This window comes from Juglans regia, chromosome 13, assembly GCF_001411555.2.
Source record: "Juglans regia cultivar Chandler chromosome 13, Walnut 2.0, whole genome shotgun sequence".
NCBI classification, from domain to species: Eukaryota; Viridiplantae; Streptophyta; class Magnoliopsida; order Fagales; family Juglandaceae; genus Juglans; species Juglans regia.
In genome coordinates, this window is record NC_049913.1 from 7,550,714 (window position 1) to 7,573,488 (window position 22,775).

General features: G+C 37.9%; 2 protein-coding genes across 3 annotated transcripts; both read left to right on the forward strand.

Annotated features, from left to right (window-relative positions):
- The first annotated feature begins 730 nt into the window (after window positions 1-730).
- On the forward strand, window positions 731-4,917 carry LOC108997449 (glutamate--tRNA ligase, chloroplastic/mitochondrial). The gene is made up of 12 exons (XM_018973751.2): window positions 731-1,226; window positions 1,318-1,439; window positions 1,678-1,860; window positions 2,210-2,328; window positions 2,489-2,537; window positions 2,643-2,744; window positions 2,904-3,006; window positions 3,148-3,211; window positions 3,581-3,695; window positions 3,983-4,083; window positions 4,313-4,469; window positions 4,560-4,917. Exons 1-12 carry the CDS (start codon window positions 839-841, stop codon window positions 4,788-4,790), a joined length of 1,734 nt encoding a protein of 577 aa, XP_018829296.1. The 5' UTR covers window positions 731-838; the 3' UTR covers window positions 4,791-4,917.
- Window positions 4,918-6,071: 1,154 nt separating this feature from the next.
- On the forward strand, window positions 6,072-21,024 carry LOC108997382 (brefeldin A-inhibited guanine nucleotide-exchange protein 1-like). 2 transcript variants are annotated; one of them, XM_018973614.2, is made up of 11 exons: window positions 6,072-7,298; window positions 8,203-8,520; window positions 14,319-14,649; window positions 14,809-15,231; window positions 15,351-15,643; window positions 15,965-16,238; window positions 16,540-17,042; window positions 17,687-18,008; window positions 18,347-18,704; window positions 19,306-19,988; window positions 20,327-21,024. In XM_018973614.2, the coding sequence occupies exons 1-11, from the start codon at window positions 6,235-6,237 to the stop codon at window positions 20,933-20,935; spliced, it is 5,178 nt and encodes a 1,725-aa protein (XP_018829159.1). In that variant the 5' UTR covers window positions 6,072-6,234; the 3' UTR covers window positions 20,936-21,024. The 2 variants fall into 2 exon arrangements, with proteins under 2 accessions (XP_018829159.1, XP_018829160.1); XM_018973615.2 differs by lacking the exon at window positions 6,072-7,298 and having other exon boundaries at window positions 8,384-8,520; window positions 14,309-14,649.
- The last annotated feature ends 1,751 nt before the right edge of the window (window positions 21,025-22,775 follow it).

The window sequence follows — 22,775 nt, forward strand, 5'->3', positions numbered from 1 at the left end:
TTTACTCAACTATTCTCACACCCAACAATCACATATATAATTTTTATCAATATTTATTCTATTCAACATTCACATTTACGATTTTGTGAAGCAAACAAAAATAATTTATAGTAAAATATTATTTTGGAGATAAACAATAGCTGACTAAATTTAGAGAAATGAATGACTTTACTGTAACTCAAAAGTGAAATTTTAAAATTTTGACTACTCTAATGTAGACCACTTTAATAAAAATTAACTAAAATTTGACTAAAGATTAACATTTGGCTAGGTCAATACTAATACTATTATAGATGTAATATGATTTAGTTTATAATATTTAAATTTAAATTTTTTTCTATAAATTAAATCATATCATATCAATAATGTCATCCATATTAAATTATGAATATATTTTTTGTAATTTATATACACATAATATAGTTGATAACGTCTATTAAATATAAAAAAATTATTTATATCAGTTACTATTTATTATTTCACATCTTATATTTTATAAAAAAATACCTATATATTTTATAAAAAATACTTTCATACTCTATGGAAAAAATTATAAATGTTGGACGTATAATGTGAAACAAAACTCTTAAATATAATTTGAAGATTTGTAGTTATTTATATAAATTTAAAATTGTAATAATTTGACAAATATAATTGAAAAACGCAGTTGTGCGGGACCCAAGGGAGGACACTTGAGCGATAACGGGCGGGGAGTCGGGGACAGCCGTTGAGTGTAGCTAACGGTGAAAAGCCGAACCGTGGACGGTAAGAATACAAGTACAATTCCCTTCAATTACAGAGAGGATAGGATCAGGTGGGGTAGGTGCACGGAACAGAAATGGCGACGGCGCTGGTAGGTTCTTCGTGGCCTTGGATGAAGATGAGGATTAGGGCGATCCCGGAGGCTGCCCCTCCAATGGCGATTTGGCTTCAATCGTCTCTGTATTTCCGGAGGCGGCGGAGTTTTTCCATCTCCGCCACTGCTAAGAAGACTGGGACGGATGCAGAAGAAGAAGGACGAGTCCGAGTGCGTTTCGCTCCTTCGCCCACTGGCAACCTTCACGTCGGTGGAGCTCGAACTGCTCTCTTCAATTACCTTTTCGCCAGGTCCAAAGGTGGAAAATTCATTTTGAGAATTGAAGATACTGACTTGGAGAGGTCCACTAAGGAATCTGAGGAAGCAGTGTTGCGAGATCTCTCTTGGCTTGGGCTTGATTGGGACGAAGGTGCGGTTCAATTCCTGCTTTTTATTAGGTATTGCTTGAGAAAGATATCAACTTTTAGTAATGACACCGTGTATTATACACATATTTCTAGGTCCTGGTGTTGGTGGAGACTATGGCCCGTATCGGCAATCTGAAAGAAACTCTCTGTACAAGCAATCTGCTGAGAAACTTTTAGAATCTGGCCAGGTTTATCGCTGCTTTTGTTCTAACGAGGTAGTCCTCTTCCATATACTTTTAAAGCGTATTGTTGATATTTCACTATTACCCTGGAATGCCACGCTCTATTCGGCAAAACTAGTAGCTTTTTGCATCCTAGACTATCTTCCGAGTACCTTATGAGTCTTGGGTGTGTATGTGTTTTCCTCATTAGTATTTTGCAGAACTTATGTGTTCTACTTATATGTACTTATCAGATTTATTATTAATAATAAATAATATTTATTATCGTTAGGAATTGGAAAAGATGAAGGAGATTGCAAAATTAAAGCAGCTGCCTCCAGTATACACTGGAAAATGGGCAAGTGCGACCGATGGAGAAGTACAAGAAGAGCTAGCAAAGGGAACCCCTTATACATATCGATTTCGTGTGCCAAAGGAAGGGAGTTTGAAAATCAATGACCTTATTCGAGGCGAAGTTAGTTCCTCTCATTACTACGTATCATTTCTGTCACTGTAGTCTTCTTACATCCATATTTGCATTTTTCTTGGGCTTTTTCATATCATAAGATAGAGTTTTGCCTCAATGGTGGTTCCTCCCTTAGATCAGTGGCAATAGGTTTCATAGAGGCAATTTTAAGCGACTTATGGTTACTTTATACACATTTGCGCTAAATCAAAAGCTATTTTGTTTTCACCCAGGTAAATGGTGGATTGTGCCTGTCACCGCATTTAAGTAAATAATTTATTAATGTAGCTAATAACACTGTACATCTAAACATTGCAAGCCAAAAAGGATGTTAACTTTGTTTGATAGTGTCATGAAGGTTAGTTGGAACTTGGATACACTTGGAGATTTTGTCATAATGAGAAGCAATGGACAACCTGTTTACAATTTTTGCGTGACAGTTGACGATGCGACAATGGCTATATCACATGTTATAAGGTAAGAAGTCCAACCTTCTTACAATTAAGAGGATTATGCTATGAGCCAATCTCTAAACATAGCAAGTTGACCTCCACTGGTTTTTAATTCCCCCCCGCACCATCCCTCCCCCTTTCTTGGAATTCTTGTGTTAAGTCATCTCTTTACCTTGCATATTCAGGGCAGAAGAGCATTTACCAAACACTTTAAGGCAGGCACTGATATATAAGGTAAGGTTAAAAACCTGAAAGTTTTTATCCCTGCTTTTAGGCAGTTGTCATCTTTCTGCAATAGAGATAAGCTAATTGTGGCATCCATACATGATTATATCACAGGCTCTGGGATTCCCCATGCCTTACTTTGCACATGTTTCCTTAATTCTTGCACCTGATCGGAGTAAACTGTCAAAACGCCATGGTGCTACTTCTGTGGGTCAGGTAGTTTATCATTACGGCCTATTTATATGTAAAAAAACATTTCGAAGTTACAGTTTAAGGTGTTATTGCGCTCTCCTTTTTCATGGTTATTAGTTTTTTTTTTTGTTAACCTTTCTTTTAATAAGGAACAATATTTTCAACTATTCCACCATCTATCAGTTCAGGGAGATGGGGTATCTACCCCAGGCAATGGTGAACTATTTGGCACTTTTAGGCTGGGGCGATGGCACCGAAAATGAATTTTTCACCCTTGAGCAACTTGGTTAGTGATTTGTTTTGAATAATCTCTCTTCCTTTCTTTCTCTTCCCACGGGAACAATTGTCTAAACTCTAATTATATTCTTCTTAATTTTGTTTTTCATTTGACCAATTTCTTACCAGTGTATTTACACGTGATTCACAGTTGAAAAATTCTCTATTGGTCGTGTTAACAAAAGCGGTGCTATTTTTGATTCTACAAAGTTAAGGTAATTATGGCTTTCAACAACTATATGCTTAGAAACACCATTCTTTTGTTACTTTTGGCAGGCATTCCCTTCAACTTTGACATGTTGATTGGACAAAGTTATGCAATGGCATGATTTTTTACATGTTCTGGTGCTGTCATGTTGTTTAATATTCCAAAGTTCCACTTTTGATTTTCCTGATTTGCTGTCAATCATTTCACGAGAATTTAGGCCGTCTATCGTTTAAGAAAGATGGTTTGTGATACTTTTAAATGAGTGAGACTATCTCTAAATTGTGGAGAAATTGGAAGCTTGGAATGTATACAAAGTATTATAATGTATTGTAGCTTCCTAGTTGGTTCTCCTTTAACACTTGTCTTCACCAAAAAGGTGGATGAATGGTCAGCATTTAAGAGCACTTCCATCAGAGGAGTTTGCCAAACTTATTGCTGAGCGCTGGAAAAGCACAGGTATCCTAACAGAGTCAGAGGGGGCATTTATCCAAGTAAGACTCTTTAGTATTAAAATCTTTTAATCTCATCAAATCAGTATAAAAAACTCCAGTTAGAGCCTCTCTTTTGCCTGTTTTAAATGTGAGGTGATTTTGTGTTCCTTGGCATTGTTGTAAATTATCCTGTTCTTTAAATTAGGCATGGGATTATGTGGTTCTGCCAGAGTAGAGGGAGTGTGACTGTGTGATAGTTAGTGTAGAACATTAACTTCATTTTGGTTCTATGATTTGATATAATCAAGCAAAGCAAGCATGCTACTCATCCCAATTTACTATGACAGGAGGCAATTGAGCTGCTCAAGGATGGGATTGATCTGATAACGGATTCAGATAAAGCAATCTCCAACTTGCTATCTTATCCTTTACATGCTACTTTAAAGAGGTAATATTTGTACTTAAACCTGTTGGTTTATGTCATCATCTGGAATCATTTTTTGGCCTGATAGATTCTACGTTATTGTCATCGTTGAGTATGCATTCTGTGATCTATGCATATGCATTATTTTGCCTGGATTTTTACTTCAATAAATAAAAAATGCTTGAAAAAAAAAAAAGCAAAAAAAAAAAAGAATACAACCATATATAACTACGTCTTCTTTTGCTCTCTGTAGTTCTGAGGCCAAACCTGTGTTGGAAGATAAACTTTCTGAATTTTCAGCCTCCCTCTTAGCTGCCTATGACAGTGGTGAAATCCTCGGTGCTCTTGAAGAAGGCCATGCTGGCTGGCAGAAGTGGGTGAAGAACTTTGGGAAATCTCTGAAGCGCAAGGTGGTCGTTAATCATATAGGGTGATACAACTATTCTCCTACAATATCTGATCCATGAACTGAATATCTGTTATTTTCATCCTCCTTGCAGGGGAAATCACTCTTCATGCCTCTCCGAGTGTTGCTAACAGGAAAACTCCACGGCCCAGATATGGGTGCCAGTGTGCTTTTACTCCATAGAGCCGAAACCTCTGGTGTTGTTGCTCCCGAAGCTGGGTTTGTGACATTGAATGAGAGGTTCAAAATGCTGAGGAAACTGGATTGGGAGGCATTAATCGAGGATCAACCCCTTTTGGAGCAAGCTGCTACTATAACGAACTGAGAAATCACAGTTTTGACATGCTATTTAACTAAAGTTAGTTGTTTTAAATATGGACGTTTAAAAATTTGGATACCTTTGTCAATAACAGTTGATAAGATAATGAAGTTTTATTCTTGTTGTTTATCATTGGGATGAATGTGAAATTAATTTCCTTCCTTGTCTGAGTAGATTTTGAAGGTTCCAATTTCTATCATTTACCATTCTCTGAATGTCATACACATGTAAGAATGTGAGAAACCCCCTACTAAAGACTGGATAATTGGCCAGGGTTAACAGTTTTGAGTTACAAGGGAATATATGTTGAGAAATATGCTGAAAAGAAAAATCTATTTGCAAGCTCGCACTTAACGTAAAAGGTCAAGATGATTCAAAATGGCTGTTATACTACTCATGCTACAAACTCCTAGAATTATTAATTCTCTGGTTGATGTTTGGATATCAACGCCTCACATTACATTTCTCAATCTCTGTCCCTTATCTTTGGGGCTAAGATTGAAGAAGTCTTTCTTATTCTTCTATTCCTCCCTATCTCTGCCAATGAGTGGTTACAAAGTCATTGTCCTTCTGTGACACTCCACCGGTTTCGTACATACACCTTAATAATACCAATCAATGGTCTTGCTGTCGATTATGCGAACAGAGTCTTTCTTACCAACCATATTCCAAGCTACTTGTTTTATATAGAATTATTATATTTTCAAATTGGCGTATAAAACATGTTATCTACATTATTTAAATAATAATTTTAAATATTATTATAATTTTCATAAATTCTTACATAAAATACAATAAACAATTCATATTTTTCAAATTCTAAAATAATAATAATATTAAAAAATAATATTATAATAATATTTTATTCAACTTTTAATTTTCATCTTAATTTATCTCATCTCAACTTACTATCTAAATCTAACTTTATTTTATAAGTAGATTTGAATATAGAATTTTTCATTATGTATATAATTATATAATTTCGATTATAAATTTATCTTTAAAGGGGTGCATTTAGAAGAACTTTACAAGTTTGTAGGCATGCATGCAAATTAATAAAAAGAGTAAAGGGAAATATTTATAAAACAAAAAAATAAGAAAAATATTTTAATAGGAAGAATTTCATAAAAATAATTTTACAAATTAATAAACATAAAAATTATCACGTTGTAAAGTTAATAATAATAATAAGGCAAGATATATGGTCACGTGACAAACACAGAAAGAGAGGAGACCGTGGGCAATCGACACACGTACAGTAGTAGGCCTAGGCAATAGAACGCAATTGTGATATTTGCCATTTGGGTCAAGGAAGAAAGCTCCCTGTTTTTGTTCTCAAATGGAGGGAGGACACAGAAAAAAATGTAACGTCATCGAAGTGATCTGTGAATAACGTCGCTCACCGACTGATCCAGACCCAGAAAAAAGAAGGAAGAAAGAAGAAAAAGGAATGTCGGCCTCGCAAACCCTAGGAGGGCCATCCCGTACCGGCCGAGTGTTGGGGCCTTCCCTGGACAAGATCATCAAGAACGCGGCATGGCGTAAGCATTCCCACCTCGTCTCCGCCTGCAAATCTACGCTAGACAAGCTTGAATCCCTGTCCGACTCTCCCAACCCTGAACTTGCCTCCCCCCTCCTCGGCCTCTCCTCATCCGATGCCGATTCCGTCCTTCAACCCCTCGTCCTGGCCCTCGACTCCGCCTACGCCAAAGTCGTCGAGCCAGTCCTCGATTGCGTCTTCAAGTTGTTCTCCCTTAATCTCGTCCGCGCAGAGATCGATCGACCCGATCCCAATCACGGCAGCCGCAACAACAACACATCCGTTGTCTACAAGATTATTGATGGCGTGTGCAAGTCGTCTGGTCTCGGAGAGGACGCCATCGAGCTGGGCGTGCTCCGGGTTTTGCTCTCAGCCGTTCGATCCCGCTGCATATTGATCCGCGGCGATTGTTTGGTGCATGTAGTCAGGACCTGCTACAATGTGTACCTCGGTGGATTGAATGGCACCAATCAGATCTGTGCAAAGTCGGTGCTTGCTCAGATGATGGTCATCGTATTCACCAGGGTCGAGCACGACTCCGTAGATCTGGGGGCTCCCTTTCCACGGGTCTCCGTTGCCGAATTGTTGGAATTCACGGACAAGAACCTAAACGAAGGCAGTTCGATACAATTTTCTCAAAATTTCATAAATGAGATCATGGATGCTAGTGAGAGTGAAGGGTATGCTGGTAAAAATAACCAGTTACCTATTACTACCTCATTATCCGAGCAAAATGGCAATGGGCAGATGCATGATTCAAACAAAGGAGACGAAATGGGTGAATCGACCGATGGGGGCAGTAAGATTAGGGAGGATGGGTTTTTGCTTTTCAAAAATCTGTGTAAGTTGTCTATGAAGTTTTCGTCGCAGGAACACCCTGATGACCAAATCCTCTTGAGGGGCAAAGTTTTGTCTTTGGAGCTGCTCAAGGTCGTCATGGAATATGGGGGTCCACTGTGGCGCACCAATGAGAGGCAAGTCCTCCTTGTATGCTCTCTCTATCAAAGTTCTGTGCTTGACCAATTTCATGGTTTTGAGTTTTCTATTTTCTATTTTTGAAATTCACGAGTTTAATTTCCTACCTGAACCGGTTTTATGAAATATGATTCTTGGTTCGCCCGCAAGAAGATTTTTTTTGGGGTAGGGTTCTATACGGTCCACTATAACTTGATGAAATTACTGTACTCATTGTCGTTTGAGGAAGTGTCATGGTCATGTTTTCTTTGGAACCAGTATGACATTTTTTAAACCGCTAGGGGTTGGCTCAAGTGGTAAAGGCCTTGGGGGTATGCTCCCCCTAGGTTTAAGGTTCAAATCCCCATTGGGTGCAAACAATCTCTAGGGGCTATTGAAGGGGGGGATTTTTCCCTTGAATTACCCGAGGTGCACTTGCGGGAAACTCCTTGACGAGAGCTTGTGCACCCCCGGGATTAGTCGGGACACTGTTACTGGACACCAAGTTCCAATAAAAAAGAAAAAAGAGATTTGGATGTAGAGCGGAATAGCTATATAAGTGTAATAATTTAGACTCAAGAAAGCCATTAATGCTCTTTCTATGTTTTGATACATACCATGAAGCATAAGATAGGAGTGTTTGGATAGGATATCATTGTTTTAATAAAATAATCAGACCTTAACTGCATAGAATGTAGATGGTACATTTGTGGTCTATACTATGCTGCGCTTCTATTTTTAAGTATAATCTGAAAGACTCAACATATTGCATTGTTATGAGTCTTCATATCTTTAAATGCTTTGCAATCTGTTATAGTTTTTCATGAGTCATGAATTAATCTTTACGATTTGGTATTAAAATGTTGTTCTGTCCTTTTATGTTAAATAATTTGGTAAGAATCCATATTTTTTTACATGGTGCAGGTTTCTCAATGCTATCAAACAGTATCTTTGCTTATCGTTGTTAAAGAACAGTGCATTGTCAGTTATGGCTATCTTCCAGCTCCAGTGTTCTATTTTTATGAGCTTGTTATCAAAATTTAGATCTGGGTTGAAATCAGAAATTGGGATATTTTTTCCCATGCTTGTCCTCCGTGTGCTTGAGAATGTGCTCCAGCCAAGTTTCTTGCAGAAAATGACCGTCCTTAACTTATTGGAGAAAATATCTCAGGATCCACAGATTATCATAGACATATTTGTCAACTATGACTGTGATGTGGATGCTCCAAACATTTTTGAAAGGTATTAAACATCTCTATTGCATCTCCATGCACTAGTGCCCTTAGACAAGAATTTTGTGTACTTCTAAATAGTCAATTCTTTCTGAATTTGAAAAAGCAAGATCTATACTTTGTGTGGGGAGTGAGTGGTATGCAAAATATTTCTCATATTCAGAGTGTCCCTTTACTTTGAAGTAGTACATGACCCCACACTAGTGTTGGGGTTGGATAGGTGTGCTGGCAGTTTTCGATGCTATGGCTGAAAATAGATAAAGGTACACTGTTGGTGGTTTTCTGTGCCCTTGTCCTCTAAAATCTTTGAGAAAGGAGGAAAGAGTTGATGTCTTCTTTTTCTGCAAAAGAGAGAACAGGAGGCCATCTCTCAGAAAGGCAAGAAAACCTAGGATGTACTACTAGAATGGGTGGCATGTGGATCCCATTCTTGACTCACTTGTCGATGTAGTGCTTTGGTAGTGGAGGAAGGTAGTTCAGTTGTCCTCCAGTCCGTTGTTAGGGCACGTGGTAATGCTTGGTGGGCGGATGCCGGAAGGCAGTAGCTCTGAGGTTTTTTCTTCTGGCAGAAAATGAGTGAATGGTGGAGAAAATGCACTGAAAATTAAGTAAAAGGGCTAAAAAAGGGACAGGGCCTGACAAAAAAAAGGATGAAGGCATAAAGGCCACTGAGGATGGGCAGTACGTGGCCCTCATGTGTGCCGCCAACAGCTGGTAAGCGCCATGCACTGGTGGTTGGGCGATGGGGATGACTGCTTTTGGTGGAGCTCATGGAGGAGACTCCATTGGTGAGGCGTGGGCTTGATGAAAATGGGTGGGAAACAGTAGATCTAGCCTCCAAAGTCTTTTTTTTCCTGGTAAGTAGATCTAGTGTCCAAAGTTTAAACCAAAATGGAGAAAAACAAATAAAAAACCAAAGAAAAAGACAATGGGACAGATAAGATGGTAGCAATGCCGTAGAGGAGATCTTCGAGGCCCCCAAAATTTCAAACTATGGGGTGGGAGGGAGGTGCGGTTTGCAGAGAGAGGGAGAGAGGCGTTGTTTGGGGGAAGAGAGAGAGAAGTATGTAAATTTTTTTATTGAGTCACAGACAATGTAGAACTTCCTCTATAAAACTGAAAGTTGATGTTAAACAAAGGAAACCTGTGAGGATTTTTGCCTAATGGCTATTATTCGAGGCTTTTAATTAACTAAAACCTAGAAGCTCAAAAACCTATGAAAAAACCTAGAAGCTCAAAGGATGATATGGCATGGGCAAAATAATTCTAGATTTTATATTTATTTTGATATTATTTACTTAAAAAGTTATTATGATTTTATTTTGGAGTTTGAACATTGAGATTGCAACTTTGATCCCCACTTTAAGGTAATATAGAGGAAGTTACTTATAGAAAGGTACTTATAAAAAAAAGTTACTTATAGAAAGGTAGAATAGAGGAACTCATAAAAAAAAAAAAAAGCAAGGTAGAATGGAGGAGGTGCTGTTGTTGCTCTTGAAAATTAAGTAAAGCAATTTCATGGTGAAAGAAATAGTATCTGTTAAGTGACATTTTTAGCATGGATTTAATCGAAAATTCTTTTAGCAGCTTGTTCCTTTGGGCTCAAGCAATAGATTTTAATGGACTTAGGCTGGTTTGGGGTACAAGACAAAACACAAAATTCTCATCTCATCATTACACAATTTTCAAATCCTCATATAAAATATAATAAAAAATTAAAAATTTTCAAATCCCAAAACAAGAATTTTTTTTTTATAAGTAAAAAGAGAGATATTATATATATGAATGAAAATAGACATAGTCCTTGTACACAGGACGTATACAAAGGAACTTCTAAAAACATTCTAAAAGCGATAAATTAAAGACAAGAAATCCTGAATATTGTTCCCATGTAATACAATAGTGGAAAACCAATACATTAGAGTGTGGAGAAAAAAATTCTTCAACTCAGTACTTGTGCATTCCTTATCTTCAAAACAACGTGCGTTCCTTTCCGTCCAAATACACCACATAATACACAATGGAATCATCTTCCATGCTGCTGCCACTTGTTTGCAACCTTGCAACTTTGACCAACATCCCAACAAATCCACCACCCTCATAGGCATAACCCAGGCAATATCAACCATCAGAAAGATCTCATCCCACAACACTCTTGTTACCTCACAGTGTAGTAATAGATGGTCCACAGATTCTCCATTCTTCTTACACAAGTAGCACTAGTCCAATATTACACATCCTCTCTTCCTCAAGTTGTCCGTGGTCAATATCTTCCCAAGAGCTGCACTCCAAAGGAAGAAAGCTACTCTAGAGGTCACATGAGACCTCCAAATATTCTTCCAAGGGAACGGAGTAATCTCAAGCTGTGTTGTCAAGATGCTATAATACGCCTTGAATGTACATAACTTATGTTTATTAGACCTCCATTTCAAACTATCTCGCTGTGTCAATGGGATCTCCATGGAATATAATAAGCTGAAAAATTCTGAAACAATAGATAACTCCCAATCATGGAAATCCCTATTAAAAAGGATATTCCACAGATGCGCACCATGAGAGAATATAAGCACGTCAGCCACTGAAACTTCCCTATCAGCTGCAATACGGTATAAGGCTGGAAAAACCCTTTCCAAAGCCTGGACTCCACACCACACATCCCTCCAAAATTTGATACGACTGCCTTCACCAACTGCAAAGAGAACTTGATTTACAAAACATGGCCACCCCTTCCTTATATACTTCCATAAACTCACCCCATAGCCCCCCACTTACTTCCTTAAAGCACCAACCACCCCAAGCGACACCATTTCTAGCATCAATAGTGTCCCTCCACAATGACCCCCCTCCAAATGATATCTCCATAGCCATTTTCCCAATAAAGTTTTATTGAAAATTCTCAAATTACAAACACCCAACCCCCCATTCACAACTGAGGCGCATACAGTCTCCCATCTAACCAAATGGAATTACTTCTCCTCCCCCATTCCACCCCATAGGAACGCCCTAAAGAGTTTCTCTACCCTGTTCACCACCCTTACAGACATAGGAAACAGAGATAAAAAATAAGTGGGGAGATTAGTAAGAATACTCTTGATAAGAGTGAGATGGCCCCCCTTCGATAAGTACACCCGTTTCCAGCCAGCCAGCCTTTTCTCTATCTTCTCCACTATCCTATCCCATATAGCTTTATTCTTGAAAGTTGCTCCCAATGGGAGACCCAAGTATTTCATTGGAAAAGAGGACACCTTACAATCCAGGAGACTAGCTAACCTGAGAATATTAGAAACCACACCCACAGGAACCATCTCAGACTTGCCCAAATTCACCTTTAGCCCCAACACTGCCTCAAAGCAAAGTAGCAATGCTCTTAAAGTTTGGATCTGACTACTCTTTGCTTGACAAAAAACTAATGTATCATCTGTAAAAAGAAGATGTGATATGACAATAGTGCCACTATCACCATTGCCCACCTGAAAACCCGATAAGAAACCTCCCCCAACGGCAGCCTGCACCATCCTATTCAAAGCCTCCATAACTATGACAAATAAAAGAGGAGATAAAGGATCTCCCTGCTGCAGACCCCTTGAACTAGCAAAAAAACTAGCAGGTGTACCATTAACCAGAACTGAGAACCAGGCGGTTGAAATACAATGACGCATCCATGCAATCCACTTAACCCCAAAACCACATCTCTCAAGCACATATAAAAGAAATTTCCAATTCACATGGTCATAGGCCTTTTCCATGTCAAGCTTGCACAGAACACCTGAACCTCCCTCCCGTAACTTGTAATCCAAGCACTCATTTGCAATAAGTACTGAGTCAAGAATTTGTCTCCCACGAATAAATGCGTTCTGGGACTTGGAGATAATATGTTCTAACACCGGACTAAGCCGGTTAGCAAGAACCTTCGAGATTATCTTATAAATGCTACTAACCAGGCTTATAGGCCGAAAATCTTCAATAGTAGAAGCCCCATGTTTCTTAGGAATAAGAGCAATAAAGGTCGTATTAATGGACTTTTCAAACTTCTGAAAGGAGTGAAATTCGTAAAAAACCTGCATAACATCACCTTTTACAATATCCCAACAAGTTTGAAAGAACCCTATTGAAAAGCCATTCGGCCCCGGCACTTTATCCTTTGCCATGCCAGATATGACCTTGTGGATCTCTTCTTCAACAAAAGGTCTCTCCAAAATACTCACGCTTTGCGAATCAATTTCCTCAAAATGCAAAGCATCAAGTTTCGGCCTCCAAGTAACCGATTCTGAGAGAAGGGACTCATAATACTGTACTATGTGATTTTTTAGCTCGGAAGGAGAAGATATCACCTGAGAGCCTGATTGAAGTGACTCTATGACATTGTTACGCCAGTATGAATTAGCCACTTTGTGAAAGAACTTCGTACACCTTTCGCATTCTTTCAACCAAAGTGCCCTGGATTTTTGACGCTATGAAATCTCCTCCGATAGCAAGATCCTCTCCAAGTTTGCCATAACCAATCCCTTCCTCAATAACACCTCCTCCGAATTATCTCCCAAAAACTCTTTATTCTCAAGTTCTTGCAGTTCCTCCAACAGTGAAATCTTTTGGTTGTCAATATGACCAAACACCTCCAAATTCCACTTCTTCAAGTCTTGTTTCAATGCCTTCAACTTGCTTGCAAGAATGTAACTTGGGGTACCAAAAAACTGATATGAAGACCACCAACCACCAACCTTCTGTACAAACCCATCTGCTGTTAACCCATTTGCGGTTGCAACCCCTCTGTATCATTAATACTGCATTTCCAGTTCTACGAGTTCTAAGAAACTCTGAGGAGCCCAAAGATGCAGCACACTCTCTCACCATCAAGCCCAACCACCCCAAAGCTTCATGCTCTAATGAAATGTATTTCACCACACGCCAACTACTCTCAGTGATTCTCCACCACCTAAGATTCTCCCTACTAAACACAAATAACTTCTGTTCAATGAAGACCTCTATGCACATACCCATCATCACCATCCAATACACTAACACGATAATCACCAATCTGAAACTTAACACCCAACTGGACTACATGCTAATCACCACAAGGAACTACCACCATTGACGACCCAAACTCCAGAAACAAGAACAGAAAAAAACCACTATTTTTTTTCTTAGGAGAGAGAAAATTAAACTTCAAACTCTTGCTAGGCGTTTCTCTTATATAAGACTTGTGTACTTGGGCTATGCCTTACCTAATCGATGAAATTATTGTTTACTTATAATAGAAATGATGTTTTTAGTATGTTCAATGCTTAGTTGAGTATATGCAAATGAAAGGGAGGAATACTGCCTTGCAATTTGAGGATCTTGACTGCTAGGTCTTTGCAATCATTCCTAGTTTGAACTGAAATCTCAGTACTTCTCCCACACTTCAGCTTACTGGAAGATTCTGTGTCGGGGATATCTAACCGAGTTTGACTGTAGTGAGTTATTTTTCAATCTATTATCTCCATTTTGAAGTGCCGCCAATAGAACCCTCTTAAGATGTCAGTTGGGTTAGGGATCCCTTGTAGAATCATTAGAGGGATATGGATCATTCCTCTAGAAACCTTTAAAGGCCATATTTGGAGCTCTACTTGAATCTAAATTGGGGCCAATTTAAACTTAAGCATATTGTTACATTGTCATTTTAGACTATTGAAGGGCTTCCCAATGTTCATGTGCTTTTAGATAAAACCTAGTTTCTCTATTTTGGAACTATTTAATCCCCTTTTTTTGGCATCGTGTTTAAATAAAATGTATTAAAACCCTTATAATTCCATCAGATATTTGCAGGGTTGTCAATGGCCTTCTGAAAACTGCTCTTGGACCACCTTCTGGTTCAACCACAACGTTGTCTCCAGCACAGGATATCACTTTCCGGCATGAATCAGTAAAGTGCTTGGTTAGCATCATCAAGTCAATGGGAACTTGGATGGACCAACAGCTCAGATTAGGAGATTCGTATCTGCCAAAGAATTCTGAAAGTGATACTACAGAGAATCATTTGACCCAAAATGGAGAAGATGCAACTGTTCCTGACTATGAGCTACATCCAGAAATGAGTTCTGAATTTTCGGATGCTGCTACCCTTGAGCAACGGCGAGCTTATAAAATTGAACTCCAGGTTGAGTATTGTTTTATTTGGAGAGGCAATATACTCTGTGATAGTGATCCTCCATTTTTAACTTTTACTAGTAGAGTATGTGCATGTTCACAAACAACTTTCCTAGGAGTTCATTTATAACTTTTCCTCTAGTGACAATCTTTACTGGGTTAATTGCAGAAAGGCATCTCTCTTTTCAATAGGAAACCCTCAAAGGGAATTGAGTTTCTGATAAGCACCAAAAAAATTGCTGGTTCCCCAGAAGCCGTGGCTTCTTTCCTAAAGAATGCTTCTGGCCTAAACGAAACCATAATTGGTGACTATTTGGGTGAAAGGGAGGAATTCTCTCTCAAGGTCATGCATGCTTATGTTGATTCATTTAATTTCAAAGGAAAGGATTTTGGTGAAGCAATAAGGTTTTTCCTCCGGGGCTTCAGGTTACCTGGAGAAGCGCAGAAGATTGACCGAATCATGGAGAAGTTTGCCGAGCGCTATTGTAAATGCAACCCAAACTCATTTACTAGTGCAGATACTGCTTATGTTCTTGCTTACTCTGTGATACTGCTCAACACAGATGCCCATAATAACATGGTGAAAGATAAGGTATGCTTATTTTCTGGTCTATGCCTATTGACTTCATCAATAAAATCCTTGATCATTATGAATATAGAACTAGCGTTTATTCTGATCTGGTTTCCATTCTGCATTGGTTGGCTAACCAGATGACAAAGGCTGATTTTGTTCGAAATAATCGAGGAATAGATGATGGCAAGGATTTACCAGAAGAGTACCTTGGCATCCTTTATGATCAGATTGTTAAAAATGAAATCAAGTTGAGTGATGGGTCTTCTGCACCACAGAGCAAACAAGCTAACAGCTTTAATAGATTATTGGGCTTTGATGGAATATTCAATCTAGTCACTTGGAAGCAAACTGAAGAAAAAGCATTGGGCGCTAATGGACTTCTCATAAGGCACATCCAAGAGCAGTTTAGGGCAAAATCTGGAAAATCAGAGTAAGATTTTTTTTTTTTTTTGAATTATATCTGTGCAACTTGTAAATCATTTATATGGGAGGTCTTGTTATAACTTGGGGATTGATGGGACTCAGAAAGATGGGATGTGTTGCAGTGGTTTTAGGGCATGTACTCTTTCTGCTTGTTTAGTTTTTGGCTGGTTAGTAATTTTGGGTAAGGACTATTCTTCTTTTTTCTACAATTGCCAAGACTGTGATACATTAGCTTGATAATTGAGGTCATTTTATCCAATGAATGTGGGATGCCTGGCTTCTTCTTCTTCTTCCTCTAATACTCAATCATAATCCTTTGATGTTGCAGGTCAGTGTATCATGCTGTCACTGATGTAGCAATATTGAGGTTTATGGCTGAGGTTTGCTGGGGTCCAATGCTGGCTGCATTCAGTGTGACTCTCGATCAAAGTGATGACAGGCATGCTACTTCTCAGTGTGTACAGGGCTTTCGACATGCTGTGCATGTTACTGCAGTGATGGGGCTGCAGACGCAGAGAGATGCTTTTGTGACATCTGTAGCTAAGTTTACTAATCTACATTGTGCGGCAGATATGAAGCAAAAAAATGTTGATGCTGTGAAGGTAAATGTGCAATTATTGTGGAAAATCTTGCTCTATGGTTTCTTTGAAGATGCTCCTCTGCAGTAATAAATAAAGAGTGGAATGTTTGCATCTAAAGATGGAACTGAACGGATAGATGTGCACCATAATTTTATGCCTTTTCTTTCCAGAAATTCAGCCATATATCATATCATTAAACAGAGGGAAATGTTGGACACGGATCATTCCATCAGAATCAATTTTATTAGAAGAAGATTGCAGTATTGTAATTTATTTGCCTTCATTTGCCCATGAAATGCTCTTTATTTTTATTTTTTTGCAGGCAATAATTTCAATTGCTATTGAAGATGGTAATTATCTCCAGGAAGCGTGGGAACACATATTGACATGCCTTTCCCGAATTGAGCATCTACAACTGTTGGGTGAGGGTGCACCTCCTGATGCGTCATATCTGACTGCATCTAATAGTGAAACAGAGGAAAAGACACCAAAAGCTATGGGTTTTCCAAATTTAAAGAAGAAAGGAACTCTACAGAATCCAGCTGTGGTGGCTGTTGTTCGTGGGGGTTCATATGACAGCACCACTGTTGGAGTCAATACATCAGGTCTGGTAACTCCAGAGCAGATTAATAACTTCATTTTAAACTTGAATTTGCTGGACCAGATTGGGAATTTTGAGTTGAACCATGTATTTGCTCATAGCCAAAGGCTAAACAGTGAAGCAATAGTAGCTTTTGTTAAGGCCTTGTGCAAAGTTTCCATGTCAGAGTTGCAGTCTCCAACAGACCCTCGGGTATTCAGCCTTACAAAATTAGTTGAGATAGCGTAAGATTCTCCCCTTTATTTTCAACTTATTTTGTGAATTTATCATTCTTTTACATCTGACGCAGCATGACTGATCAGTATGAAATAATAGCAAATCTTCACATCAAATGTAATTTTTGGTGTATTACACTAGCTAGGTTTAGGCCTTGTTTGGATGTTGAGATGGTCTCATTTCACTCAATCTCATCTCATCTCATCTCATCTCATCTCAACATCCAAACATCACTCAAACACAAACATTTTTCAATTTCAAATATTCAACTTTTCAACTTTTTCATCTAATCATTATAATTTTCCAAAACTTCCAAACAATTCAACTTTTTCAAATCCCAAAATAAAATTAATATTAAAAAATTATGTTAACAATATTTTAACTTCATAATTTTTTTATTCAACTTTTCTCTCTCATTTTCCAAAACCCCATAAAACATATTAACTCAAACTATTTCACTACTATTCACAGATTTCTCATCTCATCTCAACATCCAAACGAGGCCTTAAATGAATCAAATGTAGATGGCCTGTTGCTGGAGTTCCCTCTTTTATTTTAGTTTTATGATTAGTGGGTTTTTGAAATTTCTCTCAGTCCAGGACTCCCAGTGAAAGTGGGATGGATTTTAAGAACAGCGTTGTTTCTTTTGCAGGCATTACAACATGAACCGCATTAGACTAGTGTGGTCTCGCATGTGGAATGTTCTATCTGATTTCTTTGTTTCGGTTGGACTGTCAGAAAATCTCTCAGTCGCTATATTTGTCATGGATTCTTTGAGACAGCTTGCTATGAAATTTCTGGAGCGTGAGGAATTGGCAAATTACAACTTCCAGAATGAATTTCTTCGACCATTTGTGATTGTTATGCAGAAAAGCAGCTCTGCAGAAATTAGGGAATTAATAGTACGGTGTATCTCGCAGATGGTCCTCACCCGTGTCAATAATGTGAAATCTGGATGGAAAAGTGTTCTTATGGTATGCTAGAATTGGTTTATCAATAACTTGTTGTTTAAACCTGCTTTACATTAATTAACGAATTCTTTTTTAGACGCTAATTTTTCACCTATGAATTCTTAAGAAATTATCTTGTAAGTTGCAAGTTGTAGTGCGGATGGTTGGGCTTAGCCGTGTCACCATTTGACTCATTGAATCTCCCTATTTGAAAATAGGCTGGTCTATCCACATATCCATTCTGTTGTTAAGGGGAAATAATTATGTTCAAATCAGCTAGTTTTTTGCCCTTTAAAAATGATTAAGTGGGTGATTCTGCGTTGACAATTCTTGCTTCTCATGTAGTTATGTTTGTTGCTCAGGTTTTTACAGCTGCTGCAGCTGATGAGCGGAAGAATATAGTCTTGTTGGCCTTTGAGACCATGGAAAAAATAGTGCGAGAATATTTCCCTTATATAACTGAGACAGAGACAATGACTTTTACTGATTGCGTCAGGTGCCTCCTAACATTCACAAACAGCAGATTTAATAGTGACGTTAGCCTCAATGCCATTGCATTCCTTCGCTTCTGTGCTGTGAAGCTTGCCGAGGGAGGACTTGTTTGCAATGAGAAGAGCAAGGCTGATTGTTCCAATCCAGTTGGACATGTGGATGCGTCAGACATACCAACTTGTACTGATAAAGATGATCACACATCCTTTTGGGTCCCTTTGCTAACAGGTAACTTGCTTCAGAATTGGTTCCCAGAAAATGCTACAACTGCTAATCGGGCATGATGGCAGAACCCAACCATTGATAAAGTGCAACCGATCTATGGTTTTATATATATAACACCTTTTATAGTTACAATTATCAAATCAAGTCCATTTTGGGCATTGATGTATACATGAGCCATGTTTACTTATTAATATCATGCTGAGTTTATGTTTTCTACCATTCAAGCAGGGCCATTTGGTCAACCCAGCCCCCGGCTCTCTCTCTCTCTCTCTCTCTAGGTTACCACAATAGTCCTGGCTTGGTCTCTCGATGCTTAAGCAAAAGAGAGTAATTTTGTTGCAGACTGAACAGCAGTTGGAAAACTCCATCCCTGCATCTTCCTACTACACATTTATGTCCGGTTTGGATATACAAAACCAACTCATCTCATTCCATCTCATAATTACAACTTTTTATATAAAAAATTATATTAAAAAATTATATTCTAACAATATTTTATTCAACTTTCAACAAAACATCTCATCTCATCTGAACTGCATAACCAAACGAGGCCTTAATCTTCTATTATACGAAGACTGATGCACATTTACCTTTTTTGTTTCAGGGTTGTCAAAACTAACATCCGACCCAAGATCAGCCATTAGAAAGAGTTCTTTGGAAGTGCTTTTTAACATTCTGGGGGATCATGGTCATCTTTTTTCACACCAATTTTGGACTGGTATCTTCAATTCTGTGGTTTTCCCCATATTTAAATGTGTTTCTGACAATAGAGAGATGCAAATTGAGGATGAGGAGTCTTCACCAGCATCAAGATCTCCTCATCCTGAAGGAAGTACATGGGACTCTGAAACTTCTGCTGTGGCAGCGCAGTGTCTAGTGGATCTTTTAGTCAGTTTTTTCGATGTAGTGAGGTCTCAACTACCAGGTGTGGTATCCATACTTACAGGATTTATAAGAAATGCTGTTCGAGGTCCTGCTAGTACCGGGGTTGCTGCTTTGATGCGTTTGGCTAGTGATTTGGGCAGCAGGCTTTCACAAGATGAATGGAGAGAGATTTTTATGGCTTTGAAAGAAGCAGCCACATCAACAGTGCCTGCATTTATGAATGTCTTGAGATCCATGGATAACATCATGGTGTCCGACAATGCCCAATCTTATGCCGATTTAGAAACATCTTCCGATCACATGTTGACAAATGATGATCTCGAGGATGGTAACCTGCAAACAGCGCAGTATGTGGTTTCAAGGATGAAGAGTCATATAGCTATGCAGCTACTCATAGTACAGGTTCCTCTCCGATCTCTGTGCATTTCTGCATGCATATGCACCCATAAAGATGATCTCACTTACATACACAGATACATACACGTCTGTGTTGTTGTCATGATCTGATTAGTGTATGCGCGCGCGCACACACACATATTGCATGTTGTAGTTTTAACATGATGGTACATTTGTGGAAAGTTATATCTTCATCACATGTCAAATTACCTTGACAATTTTTATGCTGAAAGTTTTGCTTATGAACCGTCCTGTTACTTTTTCCTTGATGACAATATTCCAGTGTATTTGTCTCTGAAGTTGAAATGTGGCATTCTGATATCTTGAAATCTTCTTAATTTCAGGTTGTGAGTGATCTTTATAAAATTCACCTAAAATCCTTGTCAGTAGACAACATCGTGATCCTTCGAGAAATCTTTTCTTTTATTTCATCACATGCCCATCAGCTTAACTCTGAGGAAATCCTGCAGAAGAAGCTGCCTATAGTGTGCTCTATCCTGGAGCTATCTGAACCACCCCTGGTTCATTTTGAAAATGAGTCTTACCAGAATCACCTCAATTTCCTCCAAAAATTACTAGCAGATAATCCTTCTTTGTCTGAGGAGATGAATATTGAAGCAGAACTTGTGGCAATATGTCAGGAGATATTGCAGATATACCTAAACTGTACTGGTTCTCACTCAGCCCAGCCGAACTCAGGAAACATGAGGGTACTACACTGCATTGTTCCATTGGGGTCGTCGAAAAAGGAAGAATTAGGGGCCCGGACTTCTTTAGTTGTCTCGGCATTGTGGGGATTGAGTGGTTTGGAAAGGGAGTCTTTTAGGAGGTACGTTTCACAATTCTTTCCTTTGTTGGTGGATCTTGTGCAGAGCGAGCATAGTTCCAGAGAAGTTCAGTATGTCTTAAGCAATGTGTTCCAATCATGTATAGGCCCTATAATAATGGAATGATGTTTTTTCTTGTGTTATATTACTCGCATACGCCGTCAATGAACCACAAATTTTGTCGAAGTGGCTAGTGTCAGCTATTCTTTATATTATTGTGCAGTATTTGCCAAGGCTTGGTTTTGTTACCCCCACCCCCCCCCTAGAATAGAATGTATGAGCTACTTGCTAATTACATAATTTGAGAAAATAATCAAACCCTCCTCTGCATTTTGTTTTCTTTCTCTGGAAGTTGTTCGTTTCTATCTTTATACAGGCTTCTCTCTCCTTCACATGCTGCCTGCTTATAGATAATTTCGATTTTTTTCCTTCTTTTTGCTATAAACCTTTTCCGAGCTGGGAGATTCAATGAGATATGGAAAAAAAGCTGAAGCAATGTCTTCACAAAAGAATGAATCTCGTTATCAAATTATTTTCATAAATTTTATTATTTATTTATTCTTTTATCTCAAAAACCTTTCTATTTCTCAGCTTTTCGTCTACTCTTATTAAAGAAAGGGAAATTATACTTTCATCTTCTTTTCAGAAAATTGGAAAAAAAAAAAAAAACGCTTTCAGGTTCTACTAAAGACGTTTGAGTAAATACTACTAATAATTAAATTGAGTAATTCTACATTTAATCATGAAGTGTGTAAACGTCGCGTAATTACTTTGCAAAAGAGTGGGGGGTTTTCTATTAAAAAAATAATTTTTTTTTTTTATGTGAATCTTGTATTTTATTCACTTTTTAAAACGATTACATAGCCGTTACACTAGAAGTATATTTTCTCAATTTAATTATTCCAGCAAGATCCACAGCTAGCTGTAGGACTAGTAATAATAAAAGGAGGCCAATCTATCCCATTTCTTTGACCATTCAATTGGAAGAGGTAAGTATAACAATACAGTATATAAGAGTGAAGACATGAGGTGGCATTTTAGTCCACAAGCAGCCACCCTCCCTCCCTCCTCGACATTTCTAATTCATTTATTCTTCTTCTTCTGGGGTTGGTACTTAGGACCCTTTCTGTCTGACTATGTATATTTGTATATTAAGAGAGCTTTGAATTGAAAAAATCAAACAATTTCGAAATTGACTGACTCAGCAATAATAACTGATATTTTTGCGTTGCGTTGCGTAGCAGCTAGCAGATAAATCTAAATCGGTCCGTAGTATATGCAAAAGGACAATACTATTCAGTCTCATTATTTTGTCCTTCTCCAAGTCATGACCACTAGTGCATGCATTTGTACTTTTTATTTTTTCTTTCAAATAATTTTTAAATATTTTTAAAAAATAAAAAAGTATATATACAAATTCACTAGTAATCAATTTCTTAATTATTAAAAAAATATTAAAAATAAAATAAAGTAGCAATCATGAAAATGAGAGGACAAAATGATGGAACCATTTCTCTATGCAAAATACAAATCTATGAAGATATACTAGCCTTTGGAACTCTTCAAAACCACATCATTTTGAGCATAATATACACGAGTTCATTGTCAAATCACACACGGATTCTCATCATCTACGTTCACCCACCAATCAAGGAAGAAAATAACATAGATTATCTACTGACCCAATGAACATTTATCAACTTAATCCATGCACACAGCTTTCTGGTTGATTAATTATGAACATTCATCACTCTGAATATTTAACTGTATATGATGTTTATGATCGAACAAGTCCCCGATTCAAAATAACAATTCAAGAATTCTTTTTTTAGGTTATGTTTAGATGTTAAACTGAGTTGAGTTGAGATGATAAAATGTTATTAGAATATTATTTTTTAATAATATTATTATTATTTTGAGATTTAAAAAAGTTGAATTGTTTATTATATTTTGTGTTAAAATTTAA